The 19,916-nt window shown below is 39.5% G+C and overlaps 2 protein-coding genes across 6 annotated transcripts in view; one reads left to right on the top strand and one right to left on the bottom strand.

The window, feature by feature from the left end:
- Positions 1-1,407: 1,407 nt before the first annotated feature.
- NUDT21 (nudix hydrolase 21) lies at positions 1,408-18,556 on the bottom strand. The gene is made up of 7 exons (XM_019753927.2): positions 18,298-18,556; positions 14,886-15,086; positions 13,953-14,016; positions 9,130-9,219; positions 4,701-4,776; positions 2,993-3,107; positions 1,408-1,727 (listed from the first exon to the last, which is right to left on the bottom strand). Exons 1-7 carry the CDS (start codon positions 18,411-18,413, stop codon positions 1,706-1,708), a joined length of 684 nt encoding a protein of 227 aa, XP_019609486.1. The 5' UTR covers positions 18,414-18,556; the 3' UTR covers positions 1,408-1,705.
- A 190-nt stretch (positions 18,557-18,746) lies between these two features.
- OGFOD1 (2-oxoglutarate and iron dependent oxygenase domain containing 1) overlaps positions 18,747-19,916 on the top strand; it is a 33,782-nt gene continuing 32,612 nt past the window's right edge. For 3 of the 5 annotated variants that reach the window (XR_012490171.1, XM_074314861.1, XM_019753944.2), the window contains exon 1: positions 18,747-18,967. Coding sequence is in view for 2 of the 5 variants with exons in the window: in XM_074314861.1 (XP_074170962.1) it covers positions 18,814-18,967 (154 nt within the window). In the remaining 3 variants the exon portion in view is untranslated. Of the gene's footprint in view, positions 19,208-19,916 lie in introns of all 5 variants that reach the window. The other 2 variants (XM_019753954.2, XM_074314862.1) reach the window with 2 other exon arrangements.

Below are 19,916 nucleotides of genomic sequence, written 5' to 3'. Positions count from 1 at the left end.
TGTGGTCACTGAAGCTTTCGCTTGGATGCCGGAAGCAATCATGGAAGGTGGGCTGGATCAAGCCATCTCCATTTCTGCCTTCCCCAGTCTTTTAGGACTCAGCTAACCAGTGAGTTCACCAGTAAGATTATAATTTAGAAATATGAGAGTGTAACCAGAGGCTCAGGACTGTTGGTCCTTAAGGGAAGAGGACTAGCCACAGAACTAGTGGCTTTTTCAAAGGAAATCACTGGTCACTTTTGGTCCTAGAGCCTGGTGCTCACCTACTACTTAAGCATGGGCACATGTCCAGTCACTACTTCATACATAAGCACGTGAAGGTTTGACAGGACCTCAACAAATAAACTGAATGTCTATAAATAAAATTGTTCAGACGCTCTTGGTCTGATTTTCTCATCTAAATAGGGAAAAATACATGATATACTTTTCCCATCACCCAGTACCCTGTGATCAGTACCATCAAGTTGTAAGAACTAATCAATAGTTCATCTCTGCCTATTAAAAACTTAACTATGCCTATCACTTTGAAGCAGCTGTATCTTACCAGATTTCCTGTATATTAAGCCTACAGTCAACAAGATTGTAATAAGGCATACACAATATACTTTGACCATTAAACAATGAAACCAGCAAACTCCTTTGCCCTAAGATTTTTTTTTAAATTCCTCCAAATTTGATACTAATTTAGCAGTATTTTTAAGGTTTTTAACTTTGATATTTTTCTTAGGCTGACTAAATCTATCCTCTATCCTGTCCTTAGATTTCAATTTATGCCAACATATTTTTGAAAAGGCTTTGTGTCACTTGCTAAAATCAAATTTTCATCTCTATGGATGTAACTTCGAGTTAATAGAAATAACTAACTTCACAACCCAAGAGATCAAAACCTAACAGACCCACTTTTAGAAACTTCTTTCACAGATCACCATTTCACCATGGCCCTAAGAATAACTAAGACATAGTTTCACAACAGCACAAATAATAGCCCCACTATGTGGGGGAGGGAATAAATTCTCAATGAGCTCTAGACTGGCCTCTTGATGACTTGACCACTTCCCATGACTTTCCCCGAGCAAGCCAATTTTAGTGATTTCCCAGATGTGTAAGGTCTGTTGCTTATGAACAAAAGTCTAGCTGCCCCAATACAAAATGTACCAGTCAGTAAAATACTGGGAGTTCTGCTGCAATATAACTCAGAGTGTAAAATTTGGTGCAAGGGTTGCACCCTGGACTCATTCAAGCAAATCGAGTTCCTAAAAGTAGAAGATCCTCACCACAAAGATCTGTAACATGTTCTTGGGGTGCACCCCCAAGAACGGCACCAGAGCAAGGGTCCCATAAACTCATCTAAACCTGCCACTGTCTCTTAACATGCACCAGCCTAGGCAGGGGGAGAAAAAAACGATCTTCGCTTGTAAGAATTTTACAATTTTAATGTGAAATTTTAAAAAATGGAATACAAATACAAAGTCCACTTTCTTTAATGTTGTACAAAAACATATGAGTAGAAACAAAAGCAAATTAAACATTATCACGTGTTTACACCACTATCTAGTTCTCCATATTAACTTTACTATTCAAACAATAGAAAGCGGGGATTGGGAAGGAGATAAAACCAGAAAACCTTTTCTACCACATTTATTCTACACTGTGTAGAGCTGTGCTCACAGAGACGGCTTCTTTTACTTCTCCACTGTGCAGGAATTCAGTTGTATATAAAATTGAACCTGAATTTTAAAAAGAAACATAGCTTTATTAAAAACAGTATTATTTCCATAGTTTCTATCTTAGGTGACAAATGTATTTGGACATTTCTACCCTCCCTCGACATTTCTGGCATTTTCTACACTAAAACAGACTCCTCTCACCCATCACATATTACACATTAAATAACAGTGTTGTTGAATACTTACAATATAAAAAAAATAAGAGTCTAAATTTGATTAATTATCCACTAATAAGTTCCTTGAGAGGAAAAGTTTTTGTACCTGATTGTATTCTGACTACTCAGCACAGTTCCTGATACCTAATAGGTGGTGCTTAAAATCAATGAACAATGACTCCTTTTTTTCATATCCAATAGTTCAACTAGTGACCCATCAGCAGACCAAAGCAGAGGAGTAAATGATGAAGTTTGATCAGTGTGACTAAATAGACCAATTTTACTCAACAAGCTTTCATAGAAGGCAAAATCACTGCTGGACTTGTTTTTAAACCAACATTTACTAAGCACTTACCAGGTGGCTGGTGCTATTATAACCACTTTACATGTGTTATTTCACTTGGCTCTCACAATTCTATGAAGTGGGGACCACCACCCACTTACAAATGAAGAAAGAGGCAAATAGGTACAAATGTTTGTCCATGGTCACACTGCCAGGGAGTACTGAAGGCGGAATTCAAAGCCAAATACTGACCAAAGAATCTGTATTCTTAACCACCATGTTACTCTGTGATTCCTAGCCATGAATGGCGCTAAGGACCTCGACAAGTACCAGTCAACTTAACAAAAAATGCATTTCTCATCACTCTGCCTTAAAAAAAAAAAAATCTAACTCCATGTAAAACTTCAGGACTTAATCCCACATTCCCCAATTTGGTCCTAAATACAATAGGTTCCAAAAAGGTAAGAGAATTATTACACCAAGCGATTCAGTCTCCACATTTTTATAGATAGCTCCCCCCATATTCATTACATTGCTGATTACTATTTTACCATCTCTTCTTTCAATGAAGAAGACTTCAAGTTTAACCGTAGAGTCATCAGATTTGGAGAGGAGCAGTTACACAAATGCTAGGATGTCACCCCAAGACTTACGGTCACTTTTAATCAGTCATACTTAATCTACAGCTTACATATGACCTAAGGGTCCATCTACTGTCTGAACTTCCTTAAAGACAAAATTCATAAACTATCCCTTCTCAAGTGTTTCGGAGTATTTTAAATCTGGCAGGTTAGATGAATCAACCACAAAATATCCAACTTCCATACCTGCTCAAAAGCTGAGGGAGACTAGAAATGATGGGTCCATATCCTGGTGCATTGTCATACAATTCAAACAATGGTGCAGCTACCAGCTTGTAATTTTTAGGGACTGCAAACAAGGCTAAAATAAAACAAAAAGCATTCATTTTCTATAATTTCTTATATAATTATTGCTTCCATTTCATTTGTAAAGTAATCACCAATTTTACGTCTGAGGAAAACCATAATTCTCTTTAATACATTTTGGTTGTGTCTTCTAAGCAAAGTTCATAGTGGAAACTTTGAAATTGACTGTAAAGTGATCCAAGCTATTAACCACCAAGAGTGCCTTATAAGCTCTGGCCCTGGAAGAAAGGGGAGAAGAGAAGTGCCTTGGATTTGTAATTTATTTTGGATTCTACTTTAAGAGTATAAGAAAATAATTACTTGTCAAAATGCACAACAGGCCTAAAGATGGTGTTAAAAAAAACACAACATTCATCTTTCTCCTATAATTTTCAGTTTACCCACCGTGGAAAATCAATACCAACATCTAAAGTTACTAAAAATACTATAATCTGCTGGGTAGGCATTTCTCCAAAGAGGATACACAAATGGCCAATAGACATATGAAAAGATACTCAACGTCATTAATCATCAGAGAAATGCAAATAAAAACTACAATGAGAGGATCACCTCACACCTGTCAGAATGGTCATCATCAATAAATCAACAACCAACAAGTGTTGGAGAGGATTCGGAGAAAAGGGAACACTTATGCACTGCTGGTGGGATTGCAAATTGGTGCAGCCACTATGGAAAACAGTACGGAGGTTCCTCAAAAAATTAAAAATAGAACAACCTTATGACCCAGTAATTCCACTCCTGGGTATTTATCCAAAGAAATCCAAAACTCTAGTTCAAAAAGATACACGCTCCCCTATGTTTACTGCAGCGCTATTCACAATGGCCAAGATATGGAAACAACCAAAATGCCCATCAAGAGACAACTGAATAAAGAAACTGTAGTATATGTATACAATGGAATATTACTCTGCCATAAAAAAGAATGAAATCTTACCATTTGCAACAACATGGATGGACCTTGAGGGTATTATGCTAAGTGAAATAAGTCAGACTCTCTGAGAAATAAAAATACCTTATGATCTCACTTATATGCAGAATCTAAACAACAAAATAAACAAACAAAACAAGACTAGACCTATAGATACAGAGAACAAACTGATGGCTACTAGATGGCAGAGGGGTTTGGAGGCTGGGTGAGAAAGGTGAAGGGATTAAGAAGTACAAATTGGTAGTTACAAAAGTCATGGGGATGTAAAGTAGAGTATGGGGAATATAGTCAATAATATTGTAATAACTGTGTATAGTATCAGGTGGGCAATAGACTTATTGGGGTTATCACTTTGTGAGGTATATAAATGTCTAATCACTATGTTGTTTTGTAGACCTGAAACTAATTTAAAAACATAAAAAAATAAATAAATACTATAATCAGGCATTTTAGGCTCCAGTTAAACGTACTTTTCCCCCAATTGCATAACTGGCACATCTATGAGAAAAACTAGGTAATTCTGTATAAACATGGTATGTGGTTTTAGTTTTACAATAAATCCAAAAATTCAAGGAATTTGGAGAAAACACAAATAGAGGTATCCTAAAATTACTCCACAGAAATTTTTAGCTAGTTGCCTTCAAAAACAAAGTAGCTTACCTTTCTCTTGAAGTTGAACCAAAAACAACTTCTTATGTTCCTTAGGTTTTGTAATATGTGCAGGAATATAGGGATACTAAAATAACAAAAGAGAATAATTTGTTGTTGCCAAGACATCCCTTATACATCCATGCATCTATTTATCAACTCCTATTTCAGACATTCAAGCCAAATATCAACCCTCTGAGACCAAGTTTCTCATAACCCCAACACAATTTTAACATTACCGGTATATTTCATAGCTTCATTTATTTCTTTACATGTTTATTCCCAATGCAGCATAAGCTGCTGGGAGAAGTAGAATCCTTTCTACTTTTACCAGGATCTAGTACCTAACAGATGTACTAATAAATGAATGCTTTAATAAATATAAAATAGTAGTAAACCATTCAGCCATCCAAGACAAACATGTAGACACAGGATTTACAGCTTGAGAAATTTACAGTACAATGAAGTCTGATATTAATTAGTGCTTTTTAAAAAGTTTTTTGTTGTTTTTTTTTGTTTTTAAATATCACTACTACTAAGTGATCTAAATTTTTTAGAATCCTGATGTGGACATGTTTACTATATTAAAAGTTTAAATGTGGCCTGTGAGGTATTGACAAAATGCTCCTACCGCCAACAACCCCCCCATACACACGCACACACAGGCACGTGTGCTTCCGCCACACCAGACGAGCAAAGTAAGTGGAGTTCTGTCAGCTGGACAGAGTCAAACTGCTTGGGAAAATGGAAAAATATTCTGGAGAATTTAAAGGGCTAAAGAGAATAAGAGAGGAGGTTGCTATGTGCAAAAGAAGAATTTTAGCGGAGCACTTTAAAAGTCTAAGACAGAGATTTCTTTTTGTTCTACTGTATGTTAGAAAAACCTCTCCTATTTCTCCTCACAATACTTGCAGGAAAAAATCTGCTTTTGCTTTTGGAATTGTATTGGAAGGCAGGAGAATTAAAAAGTGCTAATGTAGAGATAAGGGGAAAGTATGATAAAAACGGAGCTGCCAAAAGGAGGTATTATTACTTCTATTTTACATAAGAAACTTACGATCAGAGGCTAAGTATTTTTCCCCAAGATGACACAGCTAAGTAGTGAGGCCAGGATTCAACCGTATCTAGTCAACTCTTACGTAACTATAAAGCCTGTTATCTCCCGCTATGCTAGCCCATTGGCACCTAACCAATATTCAAGTTAGAATAATTACATAGGGCATAATGAATCAAGAGGACTGTGCCAGGCTTTGGAGGTGCCCCACGCGATCTTGAAAACCAGGCACATCAGCAGCAACAGAGAGATGAGAAGTAGCCTGCATAGCAGAGGCTAAAAGAGACATGGGGCTCACATACCACAAAAGTTCCCAAATCATAGCCAAACCAAAGGGACCAGCATTACCCCAATTTTCTTTTTGTTTTAAAATAGCTGATCTTTTTTCTTTTTAAATTTTTGTTGGGGAATATTGGGGGACTGTGTGTTTCTCCAGGGCCCATCAGCTCCAAGTCCAGTCACCGTTTTCAAGCTTTAGTAGCAGGGGGCACAGCCCACTATCCCATGCGGGAATTGAACCTGCAACCTTGTTGTCGAGAGCTCATGCTCTTACCAACTGAGCCATTGGGCCACCCCACCGCCCCCCCCCACCCCCAATTTTCTTATACGAGGCTATGTGTTCCTTTTCTTTTAAGCCTTTCTTCTCCAGATCTCATCTTGGTGTTTATTTTAAGCTAGTTGTACTTTATACAAAAAGATCAAGATGGGGAGCCGATGTGCTTTTCCCACCGGTACCTACCCAATACTCCAAGTTTACTAAACACACAGCCCCTATATCCTATACCAGCAGAGCCAACACAAGCATTCAGTGAACTAAGGGAATTGTCGTAGGACCATGGTAGGGGAGATACATGAGAGGATTCAGAAAGTAGCCTGGAAAGTTTTGGGGTTATTACTGAGCATTTTCCAGTTAAATCAAGGAATGTTCAAGAAAAGTTTACCATAGTTGTTCTGTGTATCTTTGGACCAGGAGCTTCACCATTTCCAGATGAAATGATATGTTATTGAAGCTAAGCGAACACAATTCTCAGGTAGTCGCACTAAGAGCAGTTTCACAACACCTTACATTCCTCTCAGCTATACTAGGGAGTCAGAAGGAAGATGACAGACAACAATCTTTAGCTTGGCCATATTTTGTGCAATTCTTGACCAGGGACATCTGGTCATGCAAAGAAGCTATCAAAGTCACAGAGCCTGGTCAAAAGAATTTAGGATCCAACTTCAAGAGTCTCCCATTAGCCAAAGATAGGAACATTAACACACCAGTAACGTGATCAATCATTACAATAGATTAAAATTTGTCGTACAACACTTTAAAAGGTCGCTCAAACAGGTGCTTTTTGTACCTCTCACCAGTTTCTCACTCCACCTCAGATTTCAGGGCAGCTGTGTTTGAAAGTGTCAGAAAGCTCCTTGCTTGCTGCCACTGTCCCACTCTCCATTTTTCAGCCTCAAAGCATTTGCAAAGCCCTGGGAAGTCTCAACCAGTACTCAGACTCAACATGAAAGTGCAAGGGAGTTAACACAACCCATCTAATGAGGGTAATGAGGGGCAGGAGTCCCTGGCCTCCCACCTTCCGATGGACAATTCTGAGGAACCAATTCCAAATCATTCCTCACAGTCCTTGGCAGGACCATTCCAGCTGCCCACAGCTGTAATAAGATCAATTACGTTCCATCTTTTGACATCTGCTGCTCCTGGTCTCTCTTCCCCTGCACTTTGCTGCTTCCTGGGATCATCTCCCAAACACTGTCTGCACTCAAGTCTGTCTTATTCTCTCTTTTAAATAAAATCAAATCTTTGGAGGACACTAAAGAATTAACTCATTCTTTTGAAAACTGGTAGGTAGAGGAAAAGCAGCATCTATTCTTTCCTACACAAACTACACCTCAGGGTAACCAAGTAGTTGATGAGAGAAGTTTCTCTTTATATAAGAATCACAATCCTAGTGAGTTAAAAGATCCAGAAAACTATTGTCATTGAGCTGCTAACATTACAAAAAAACCAAGCAGGCATTATAAAATTCCTGCGGGAAGTACACGTGCCACTGCAGTAGCCAACCTCCAAGATGACCCTCAATGGTCCCCGTCCCCTGGCAGTCAACCTTGTGTAGCCCCTGCCACCGCATACTGTGTGGGTTTGCCCAAGCAACAGCATACAGAAGTGATAGTATGTCACAGGCACAGCCAAGTTTGGTTCTAACAGAGTGTAATAACCCAGCGTCCTGTTTGGGCACTCTTTCTATTGATGTCTCTCTTGGATCACACGCTTTGGGAGAAGCCTGCTGTCTTACTGGGAAGTGCCCTATGGAGATGCTCTCATGGCAACTAAGGAAGGTCTTAGGTCAACAGCCAGCAAGGACCTGTAGCCTTCAGTCGAACATCCCGGGGGAACTGAGAGGTCTACTAACTGAGCTTGGGATCAGATCCTTAAGCCTCAGCCCAGACTTGAGATGATGCAAGCCCAGCTGACAACGTGACCATAACTTCACGAGACCATGAGCCAGAACCATCCAGCTAAGCAGCTCCCAGATGCCTGATCCTAAGAAACTAAGGTAATAAATGTTTGCTGCTTTACTCTAAGTTTTGGGGTAATATATTATACAGCAATAGGTAAATATGCCACCTGACAAGTCTTGTACCCCCTCCCAAAAAACTGAATCTGAATCCAATCTACTGTTCTAACCACCAACTTCCAGGACACAGAGGAGAGACAGCGACAGGATCCATGACAACAGGGGACTGCAATCAGCAGTGAAAACACTGCCGACTTTAAATGGCTGTTTTTTATTCACAAGTAAGTTACAAGGAGTTAAAAAAAAAAAGAAAGATGGGGAACTAACCTATAGATATAAAAGAGATTTAAGGGACTATCCTAATTCAAATAAATTACAGAAACAAACAATAAATTTGAAACTATCAGGGATACGTGAATAATACTACATATTTAATGATGTTATGAAATTATTTCCGATTTTTAGTGGTAGTACTGTGGTTATGTTTTCAAAAAGTTCCTTATCTTTTAGAGATGCACACTGGAATACTTATGATTGAAATTATACCTAGGATTTGCTGTAACAATAATCTAAGGTGAGAATGGGAAAATGGGGCAGTGGGGGAGGGGGCTGATGAAGTCTGACCATGAGTTGCTGTTAAAGGCAGAGGACAGGTTACAGTATGTATCTACTTTTACTATTTTCTACTTTTGTATATATTTGGATATTTCCTTTGAAAGAAAAAAATGCTTGGCTTATTAATTTTTCACCTAAATTAAGGAGGATGAAAAGGAAATTTCTAGGCAAATTCTACTATGATTTTTTTAAATGGCTGGAATTAAATCAGTTTCCTACTTCCCCAAATGCCCAGAAAATATAAATGAACACTGACCTGAGGAGGTTCAAAATTTGGTCTCCACCAGTTCCCAATGCAATCATCAATGACCCAGTCTTGCAGGACTCCATCTTGACGACCCAGTATCTGTCAAAAAGAAATGATATAGCAAGTAAACAACTAAATACACACACTCATGAACACCCTTCTTCAACGAAGAGAATTTTTTTGGCAGCACTCCTAACAGAGACGTGGCTAACATGCCTTCCATATGGATTTCCTTTCTATAATGTTGTTTATTATGTGTGTCACTCTGCCCAAGACAGACACTATTAGTTCAAAACTGGCAATCTAGCATCAACATAACCATAGAGGACCAATAAATACGTTGTTATGCCCTGGCTATACATGAAAAACCAAAGTTAATCAATTACCTCCATCAGCCAATGGCATAAATTGTTTTTCTAGAATCAACTACAGTTTCTGTATATCACCCACCTGACCAAGTTATAGAAGTGTGCAAAACTCAACAATTTCTCTTTTTGAGTCTATATAGCGTAACACGACACTTAAGTTGTTTTAATCAAAGCTATACTCTACATTTTAATTGGGTCAAAAATGGTTCTACGAGGTTAATAAAGAGAAAGAGCAGTTCCCTGACCCACTTCACCCAGTCCCACTGGCTGTAATTTTCAACTCTTAGCTGTTTTTCCCCAATATTTGCCTCTATTTTAAAAAGCAGTCTTCTTGTTTTTAAATAAACTGTTTTAAGATTTACAGAGAAGTTGCAAAGATGGTACAGACACTTCCCATATACCCCACACCCAGTTTCCCTTATTATAAACATCTTAAATTAGTATAGCACATTTGTCACAACTAATGAACCAATACTGATACCTTATTATTAACTGAAGTTCACACTTTATCCAGACATCCTTAGTTTTTATCTAATGTCTTTTCCAGTTCCAGGATCCCATCTAGGATATCACATTATATTTAGTTATCCTATCTCCTTAGACTGTCCAGGTTTCCTTACTTCTAAACTATCCCTTTTTTTGGAGCTAATAACTGTGTCGTTTCATTTGCTATCACTAATTCATCCCCACATTTTCCACAAGAGCTTAAATTTCTTCTCAATTCAAACATCAATTATCCTGTCAATTTCATTTTTTCTCCCTAAGAGATATTTTTCTATCATCCTGCTCCAATCTGTAGATGCTCACAGCTCTGTTTCACAGCCAAAGTCCTAGGGCTTCCCTTTGCCTCTCGCCTGTGTTGTTAGATCCTCTCTCTAGTCTGAATCCCGTTACCTTGTTTCTCAGTTTATTCTTTCATTTTGGTGAACACCCTCTACTATCTTCCTGCGAGAAGGTACAAGAGATATCACAGTTTTTGAAACTATATGTCTGGAAATAACTTTATTTTACATGCACACTTGATTTAGTTTGATTAGACTAAAAAATTTCGGACAGAAATCATGTTGTCTCACATTTATGAAGGCATGCTCCATGATCTTTTAGCTTCCAGTATTATTTCTGGGAATTCGATGACATTTCTGATTTTGATGCTTTGTATTTAACCCATCTCCCCTCCCCATCCATGAACTTTGGAAGCTTTTAGGATTTTCTGTCTATCCTGATTGGTTTAAAATTTCATGACAATATACCTTCACGTGGATCTTTCAACATTTGTTATAGAGGGCACACCAGTAGTTCTTTTCAATCTGAAAATTTATGCTCTTTTGAGTTTGGGAAATTTTCGTAAATTATTACTTTGCAAATTCTTCCTTTTCTATTTATCTATACAGTTGATCCCTGAACAACACAGTTTGAACTGCATGGGTCTACTTATACATATTTTTTCAATAAATATGTATGGTATACCTATTTTTTCAATAAATACGGATAGTACTATAAATGTATTTTCTTTCCCTTATGATTTTCTTAATAACATTTTCCCTCTAGCTTACTGTACTATAAGGATACAGTATACTTGCTCTCTAGAGGGGACTTTCCCTCTGCCAGCATCACATTGGCCAGCACTAACTGAACTCCCCAAATTTCCATGCCCGCCTGTTTCCACACAAGTGAAGAAAGGAGGAGAAACAAAACCACTTAGAGAAGCAAAAAAAATACAGTATATAATACATATAACATACAAAATTATGTGTTAATTGACTATTTTATCAATAAGGCTTCTAGTCAACAGTAGGCTATTAGTAGTTACGTTTTTGGGGAGTCAAAAGTTATGTGTGGATTTTAGACTGTGAGGGGAGTTGGCGCCCCTAACGATTGTGTTGTTCAAAGGTCAACTGCAATTTATATAATATATGGCCTTCTAGAATGATCTACTAATTTTACCTTTTCTTACCTATGTTCTAGCTTTTTGTCTACTTTCTGGTAGATTTCCTCAACTCAATCTTTTAACTCACTACTGAATTTTTCATTCTGCTAACTTTTTTTTAAATATTCATGAGTTCTTTTTTGTTGGCTGAATAGTCTTGTTTAATGGCACATGGTTCCCTAGATGCAGTATCTCCTTTTACCACACCAAGAATATCAATCATGATTTCGTTGATCACTGATCTTTGTTTCTGCCAAGTTCCTTTTGATTCTGTCAATCTCTTTCACAAGAGGCTTTTCTCCAAAAACCTGATGATAGTTATCTGCTCACAATTAGGGCGAAAGTAATAAGATGCTTAATTGTCACCTCTGTGTGCATGAGTAATAGGGCTCCACTATTTCTTTGGGAAGATTCCTAAATATCATCTGGAGAGTTTTTTATTTCGGGGGTTTTGTTTTTGTTTTGATTAGACAATTTCTCCAGAAACAAAACCTGCAACCTCCAGCCAGGGGCAAAACTAGTTGTCAACACTCTATCAGCCAAGTAGGAGAAGTCTAGAAGTCTCACTAGTCAGGATATAAACCTTTGATTATTCTCCCCATCTCAATTTTTCATTGCTTAGTTTTTTTCTGATTCAGTCTCTACACAGAATCCATCACCAGCCAGACTTTGCCTAACTGTACACAGTGGGAAAGACGATCTAGGTATACAAATACATCCTACATAGACTGCCAGTGCAGTTGTCAGTCCAGGCATAGCCCCCTTTCATAGGCAGCAGGCGCCTCCAATTCCCCAGCCTTTCTGGTACCCTGCAGTGCTGGGTCTTGAGCTGCACTCCTGCTGCGCTGAGGTTTCTGCTGAGTCAGTTATGATTTCTGTCCATCTGCTTTCCAGCTTCTAAATTTTTTTTTCTCATCTTGCACTCCCCTCAGTCCTACTGGATTTGTATCTTTTTTAAACTGCCTTTTTGGTAGTTTTGAGAAGGAGCTGAGGTGAGCAGATAGGTTCAATCTATCATATGTAAACGGACACCCAAGAACAGCACAGTATTTAAGAGTTATAATGCATTTAAAAAATTACCGGAAAGACAAAATAGGTTAAAGTGGTAGAATTAAAGGTAATTTTAGTTTGGTTTCTCCTCTTACTTTTCTGTATTTGCCAAGGTTTTTGCACAGAATATGAATGAGTTCTGCAATTAAAGGTGTTGGGTGGGGGGGCAGGTTGCATGCTAAAAAGAAAAATATTTAATAACGAAAACCACCTATAATCTCAAAAACCTCCCGCATCTATGCGTTTGGCCCCAAATCTTCAGAGGCAGACATGAGAATGACTTTTAAAAAGTAGTACAACTTGGGCCGGCCCGGTGGCTCAGGCGGTTAGAGCTCCGTGCTCCTAACTCCGAAGGCTGCCGGTTCGATTCCCACATGGGCCAGTGGGCTCTCAACCACAAGGTTGCCAGTTCAATTCCTCGAGTCCCGCAAGGGATGGTGGGCTCTGCCCCCTGCAACTAAGATTGAACACGGCACCTTGAGCTGAGCTGCCTCCCGGATGGCTCAGTTGGTTGGAGCGCGGGCTCTCAACCACAAGGTTGCCAGTTCAATTCCTTGACTCCCGCAAGGGATGGTGGGCAGCGCCCCCTGCAACTAAAATTGAACACGGCACCTTGAGCTGAGCTGCCGCTGAGCTCCCGGATGGCTCAGTTGGTTGGAGCCTGTCCTCTCAACCACATGGTTGCCGGTTCGACTCCCGCAAGGGATGGTGGGCTGTGCCCCCTGCAACTAGCAACGGCAACTGGACCTGGAGCTGAGCTGCGCCCTCCACAACTAAGACTGAAAGAACAACAACTTGAAGCTGAACAGAACCCCCCACAACTAAGATTGAAAGGACAACAATTTGACCATTGTTCCCCAATAAAGTCCTGTTCCCCTTCCCCGATAAAATCTTTTAAAAAAAAAAAAAAAAAAAAAAAAAAAAGTAGTACAACTTGAGCAATGCCTAAAAGATATGTGCAAAAATGAAAACAGGTAAGTAACAGGAATCATTCTCTTGCCAAAATTCTAGAGGCCTACTCTGGAACAAAACTACCTGCATTCAAATCTCCAGCTCCATGCCATACTAGCTGTGTAAAATCAAGCAAATCACCTGAACCCTCTGTGCCCGTTTCCTTATCAGTAAAATGAGATTAATAATAATACCTACTTCCTAGGGCTGTTGTAATGGTTAAAGGAGTTTCTGCACATAAAACATTTAGTGCCTAGCACAATAAATACCTAATAAACGTTGGCTTTTATTAACCATTATTGTTACATCAGCATTTCAATGAAAAAAAGTTAAAATGTTAAGATAAAGCAAGCATAAGTTCAATTCATAGAAAATAAACATTGTACATACTAACACTCTGGGATTTAAGTTTTATTTATTAAAAAGTATTCAAATTAAACTTATCCTTTTCACAAGACATAAAAAGCCTAATTATCCATTAAAAGTTGATGATATTCAGATAGACAATAATAAAACTGTCAAAAACAGAAAAATACCTCTGTCATTAAGCGTTTTAGTCCTTCAACTTCATCTTCTCCTGGGTTAAGTTCACCACCAGGTCTGCATAAAGGTTAAGAATTTCAGCTTTCAACTTAATACAATTTTGGAACAACAGGAAGAAGACAATAATAGTTATTTCTATCAAGTAACTGAATAACACATTTCAGTGTCACATGATAAGGCAATCACAGCAAACAAATATCTAAGAGAGGGGGAAGAATGTGCTAGAAATTGAAAGTTAAATTCATAATGTTAATTTACCAGACTAACAGTGTACAAACCCTAATGTTAAACAAACAAAATATGTACCATAACATAAATATCACATAACTGCTGGCCACCAGTCCACCCTAATCTCTTTTCTTATCTGGTGATAATGGAGTCTGGCAATGTCCAGAGAGCAATGACTCATATTCTTTAGGTCTGAAGAATAGGGCATTTTTCCAGAATTCCAACCTAAACATCTGACACCTCTCTTTTGGTATAATCTGGTCAAACAGTTGTGAACTAAATGCATATTGAGAAATGTATCAGCTTAAATGACAGAACTAAACCATTATCTATAAAAATGTAAGCCATTTTAAGAATAAGAAACAGGATTCATCCTAAGAAATAGTATCAATTGTTCTTAGTAACACTACAATGACACCTAGGTAATAACTGAACCTGGACCAATTTGTGTTTAGCAGGGCTCCTATCAAGCTTGGTCATTAACATCAACAATATACAGAAACATGCAGATTTCTAGTTAAGCAGTAAATGAGCACAGCAATGGAGAAAAATTACTTGTGATTTTCTCTCTCTAAAGACTCCATTAATAGCCGTGTTTGTTGAGATAAATGACTATGGGCTAAAAGTGTATTCCAAAGCTCCATAAAACAGCAATCCTATTAAAAGCTGTCTTGCTGTTAATTTCCAATGACACTTACAATTTGAAGAAAGTTGTTCCCAGCTGTAGCAGTAGCACATGGGGTAGCCGGTGCTCATGTACAATCAGAACCCCTTCTACAGTCCTCCTCATTCCAATTTTATCAAATTCCTCCCTCATGCGCTGAAATCTGGCTGCAACAGAACTGTCCTTCTCATAGAGGGGCTCTTTTGTACCAAAAGTATAATTGGTAAGAGGGTACCTGTGGTCCAAAGACAAACATCTAACATGAGAATTGAAGACCATAATTTACAGTAACAGATACCAACCACATTAAAAAAACAACAACACCCTGGTAAAAAAGTATATATTGTACTCAGAGATGTAAGATTTGACCAAAGTTATATAACTAGTTAAATGAGAGCAGAGACTAGAATCCAAGTCTTTAGACTCTAAAACCAGAGCTTTTATTAGATCAAGCTGTTAACTCCACACTTGAACTTTCAAGTGTAGTAGACAGCACTATTCTGAAGGCCCTTAAATGCTCAGAGAAGTGGCTACCTGGACATCTCGTAATCCTCTGGTTGTAGATCATGGCTGCTATACTGACACTGCCAACCAGCTAATGTCCCCTTGGGCTCCTCTGGCTACTAATCTAATCAGAAATTCTATTAGTTATGGGTGATAAGGGCTCATCTCTTTTTCTACAAGCTGAACCACCACTTTCCATCTCTCCTGTTGTTTGCCATTTCTGTCCGTCAACTATCCTCAGACTTTTTTGGGAGCACAACCCTTTCCTCTTCAGATGAACTCCCCCCCCCCCAAACTTTTAGCTTTCTCCATTTGTTTTCTATTCATTATTGTTATTCTCCCTTTCTCATTCAACTCGTCTGCCTATTATACCTAATCTAAATATTCTCTCCTCCTTTATCAAGAATTCACAATAAGGCTCTTATTGTTGAAGACTATTTTCATTGTGCCTAGTAAAAATCAAAATTTTCCTTAAAGATATACCACATTTTTTAATTAAAGTTTATTGGGGAGACAATTATTAGTAAAGTTACATAGATTTCAGGTGTACAATTCTGTATTACATCATCTATAAATCACATTGTGTGTTCACTACCCAGAATCAGTTCTCCTTCCATCACCATGTATTTGATCCCCTTTACGCCCATCTACCATCCTCCTCCCCCCTTCCCCTCTGGTAACCACTAAACTATTGTCTGTGTCTGAGATTTTGTTTCTCTTTTGTTTGTCTTGTTCTTTTCTTGTTTTTAGTTTATATACCACATATCAGTGAAATCATATGGTTCTCTGCTTTTTCTGTCTGACTTATTTCACATACAACCTTGGAAACCCTCAATCATAAGCCTTACAGTAAGAAGCCTTCGATTATAAGCCTTTGAGTAAGAATGTCTGGGCCACACCTGCCTATCCCCAAGGTATCTATTCTACACAAATGTCTTGACATTAAGTCAGTAACTATATAATTAATCTACTCTGCTAATTCTAAAAGGGGAACAAATCAAGGTTGCCAAAACTTAAAAAAATTAATTCCAAAAGCCAGATTCTAAGCATAAATGAAGAAGCACTAAAATATACCATTTCCAGGGTGCTTTAAAGATTTTTAGAAAGAACTAGGCCTAATACTGAATCTAACACTGCCATCATTAGCAGCAGCAATCTCACACAGCACTATGAACCAGGCAATTATTAAAAACTGCTTTATATATATTATTTAGTTCCCACAAACCAAGTTATAAAGAATTAAGGATAGTTATAACACATCTCTACTGCAAGAACCAGCTCTCACATCAATGAGAAGACGCAATCAAGATGGAATGTCATTTTCAGCTGTGAAATCAGAGTATCAGCCTGGACACACATATTATTTCCATCACACTGTGAGCTTTACAAAGAGGGACTACATCTTACTTCCTCAACACTGTATACCCAGCATTAGGTCCAGTGCCTGGTACAAAGTAGGCATTTATACAGTATTTCCTAAAAGAAACCATAACGGGGGAGAGAGAACTTATTTTCAATTTAGATCATTACTCACCTAGATGAACTGAATTCACAACACAATGATTATTTCTAAATACTGTATTTATGGGGGTGGGGGGAAGTCCTGCAAATCCATCAACCCATAACTTTAATGGAGCAAAGATTAAAACATTTTCACCAAGTTAATTCTACATAGTTGCTTAATGCAAATTGATCCAGTAATCAAGCAAATCAAGGGAAAACTGTGAGTCCTAGTTCTAATTACCACTAAAGTAATCCAGAAGCTGTGCTTTCACATTTTTTAAATGGAGAACATTTGCCTTTTCCACTTCATGGGAATCTTATGAGGATTATAAGAGCTATAAAATTAAAACGTTATGTTAATGCAATAGGTAGAGACATTAACTTGTACATATGCAGCTATCTACTAGTTCCAGATTTCATAAACTCAACATTTTTATTATCTAAATTTCCAAGCCAGCATCTATTTTGTTAAATAAAACAACAATCATCTCTTCAATTTCAAATCACTTTTGGGTGGGAAAAGCTCATTTATTTGAATATAAAACAGAAACACCTAACATGTCCTACCGAAACACTAGTATCAGTATATCCTCGCACCTTTTAAATACTAACCAGCATTAAGTGGCCACTTTCCTCCATTAAGGTCAGCATCACAGTGCCTCACAAACTCTCAGGAACGATAAAAGAGCACACTGACAATTTCCTGATCTAGTCACCGCCCAAATGCCAATTACCTGCCACAGCAAGATTACTCCTGAAAGTGACCTCGAAATGCAATGGCTTGAAGTGCTTAAACAGAAAGGTGTTGACCATAAAACGCAGCCACAATGGGTCCCCTGGGGCTACATTCTGGTCCCCACCATGGTCTGAAAACCCAACCACAACAGCATCCACCCTCTCATGAGGAGCGGCCTACAGGATGCGCGGATGCTCTTGCTGCGGCAGAGAAGCATGTGAACGCATAGAGCAGGCTAGTTAGCCCTAAGCAGACGAGTAAAATGTGTTCATGAGCTGAAATGCAATACAGCACTTAAGAGGGAAAAACTACGTCTACGCGTTATAACTACGGCTTGAAAGCTCATCGCTAGAAAAGTAAACACCACGTTTTGCGGTGAGTTATCTCGAGAGAGGTGCGGAAAAGTCTGAGTTCAAAGCAAACTTGGGTTCTTCCTATAACGACTGAATACAGGGACATGGGAACAAGCCTTCTTTCCCGAAAAGGAAAACGCTCTCAAGGAGGACTCTAACCCCTTAGGCGCTGGAGAACAAGGAAGAGGCCTGGGGGGGTTAGAAAGGCGTGCACTTGAGGGCGAAGTGGAGGTGGCGGGGAGGCGAGGAACCCGCCGAGGGCCGGGGTCGCGCCGGGAAGTCGGAGACTTAAGGAACTCTCCCAAGAAAGACACCGAAAAGGCAGCGCGCGAAGGTCAGGACGCACTTACAGGTTGATGGTGCGCTCCAAGGTGAGGGGCTTGGTCTGCTGGATGTACTTGTTGCCGAACTGGTTGACCCCCCGGGGCCAACCGGTCTGCGAGCGATTCGGCGGCACCACGGACATGCTGGCGAGCTGGGGTACGGGCGGCGAGCGGAAAAGGGGAGGCAGGGAGACTTTCCCGATGCCAGCAGCGGTTATCTTCGTCCCACTCAGCAGCCGCCGCCCGCCATTAACATGAGAACGCAAGAGAAGGCGTACGCACGCCGGAAGTGCATACGGAGCATCTGGCGGCAGGAAGTAGGGAGGCGGTGGCGTGCCAGGCTGAGCACCATTGGACCGATCGCTAGTGGGATGGCCGCAATATCTGGAGGTCCCATTGGTAAATCAGGTATGGGTTCCGCCTTCTCCTACTTTGATACTTCCTATTGGATGGTGCTGGGAAAGGGGGCATTCTGGGAATTATAGTCTCCGTAGGAAAAATAACTGCTGGATCTGCGTGGCGTGGGTCTGTGCTTCTGAGGAGATGGATGGGAAACGACCCGCTGAGCCCGGCCTGGGCCTGACGGGGAAAAAGAGAAAGAAGGAGGTGATGGCGGAGTTTTCGGATGCTGTCACTGAGGAAATCTTGAAAAAGCAGGTGGCTGAGGCCTGGAGCCGCAGGACGCCGTTCCGTCACGGTAATTGGGTGCTGTGAAGCGCACGTCGCCGCGCGGTGGTCTAAGGGCCTCTGAAAGTCCTGGCTCTCTAGCCGAGCCCTGGGCAGTGGGGCCACAAGGGAAGAGCTCTTGACAGCGTGACGTTGGCCACCTGCCACTCTCCTGCCTGGCCTGCTGCTAACTTGCATTCCAAGTTCAGTTTGGATTTAGAAACTTGAGAAGAGGAAGAAATGTAGGCCGTAGAGTTTGGGGAAATAAAAGGTAGGAAAGTTCCTAGTTGAATTCTGGAACCAAGGATTACTGAGTTAGAATCCTCTCCACTGATTGTGCGTCGTTGTCAATGGGTTTAACCTGTTAAAATTTCACTTCCTTCCTATGTAAAATGGAAGCTGATAGCATTTACCTCGGAAAGATGTTGAAGAAGATTAAGAAGCTAATGCATGTATGCATAAAATTTTTTTCCCTCGATAAGGACCAATAAATATTTAGGCATATCTGGGCGGCTTATGTGATATTTTCCTGCGCGGATAATGCTCGGTTGTCCCATGACAGTGTAGCCATAGCATTTATTGTGAGCTGCTAGGTAGCAGGCACCTGAGCTTACACATTTTTTGTTAACGTGCCTATAGTTCAACTACATGATCTATGAAAATAAACGTGTTGACAAAGGGAAGGAACCTACAATGAACGATTCCAACCTCAGTTTCACATATCACCATACAGGATAAGAACTCTGCTTAATGCATCATGTTTTCCCTTTTAAAAGTTTGCCATCACCCCAATAAACTTTAACTTAAAAAAAAAAAAGTTTGCCATGATTTTTGTTTCAGTTAGTGCTTTGAAGAGGTGAGTCCTTGGTGCTCTAGGTATCCATGGAATGTGAAAGTGTTTCAAGTGCAATTTCTGTACACTCAGGAACTTCTCAATTTCCTGATCTATAGGATGGAGATAGTGACATTGTCTACCTTAG

This window comes from Rhinolophus sinicus, linkage group LG11, assembly GCF_036562045.2.
Source record: "Rhinolophus sinicus isolate RSC01 linkage group LG11, ASM3656204v1, whole genome shotgun sequence".
Lineage (NCBI taxonomy): Eukaryota > Metazoa > Chordata > Mammalia > Chiroptera > Rhinolophidae > Rhinolophus > Rhinolophus sinicus.
The sequence above is the reverse complement of the archived record's forward strand: the minus strand, read 5'-3'. Positions and strand labels throughout refer to the sequence as shown.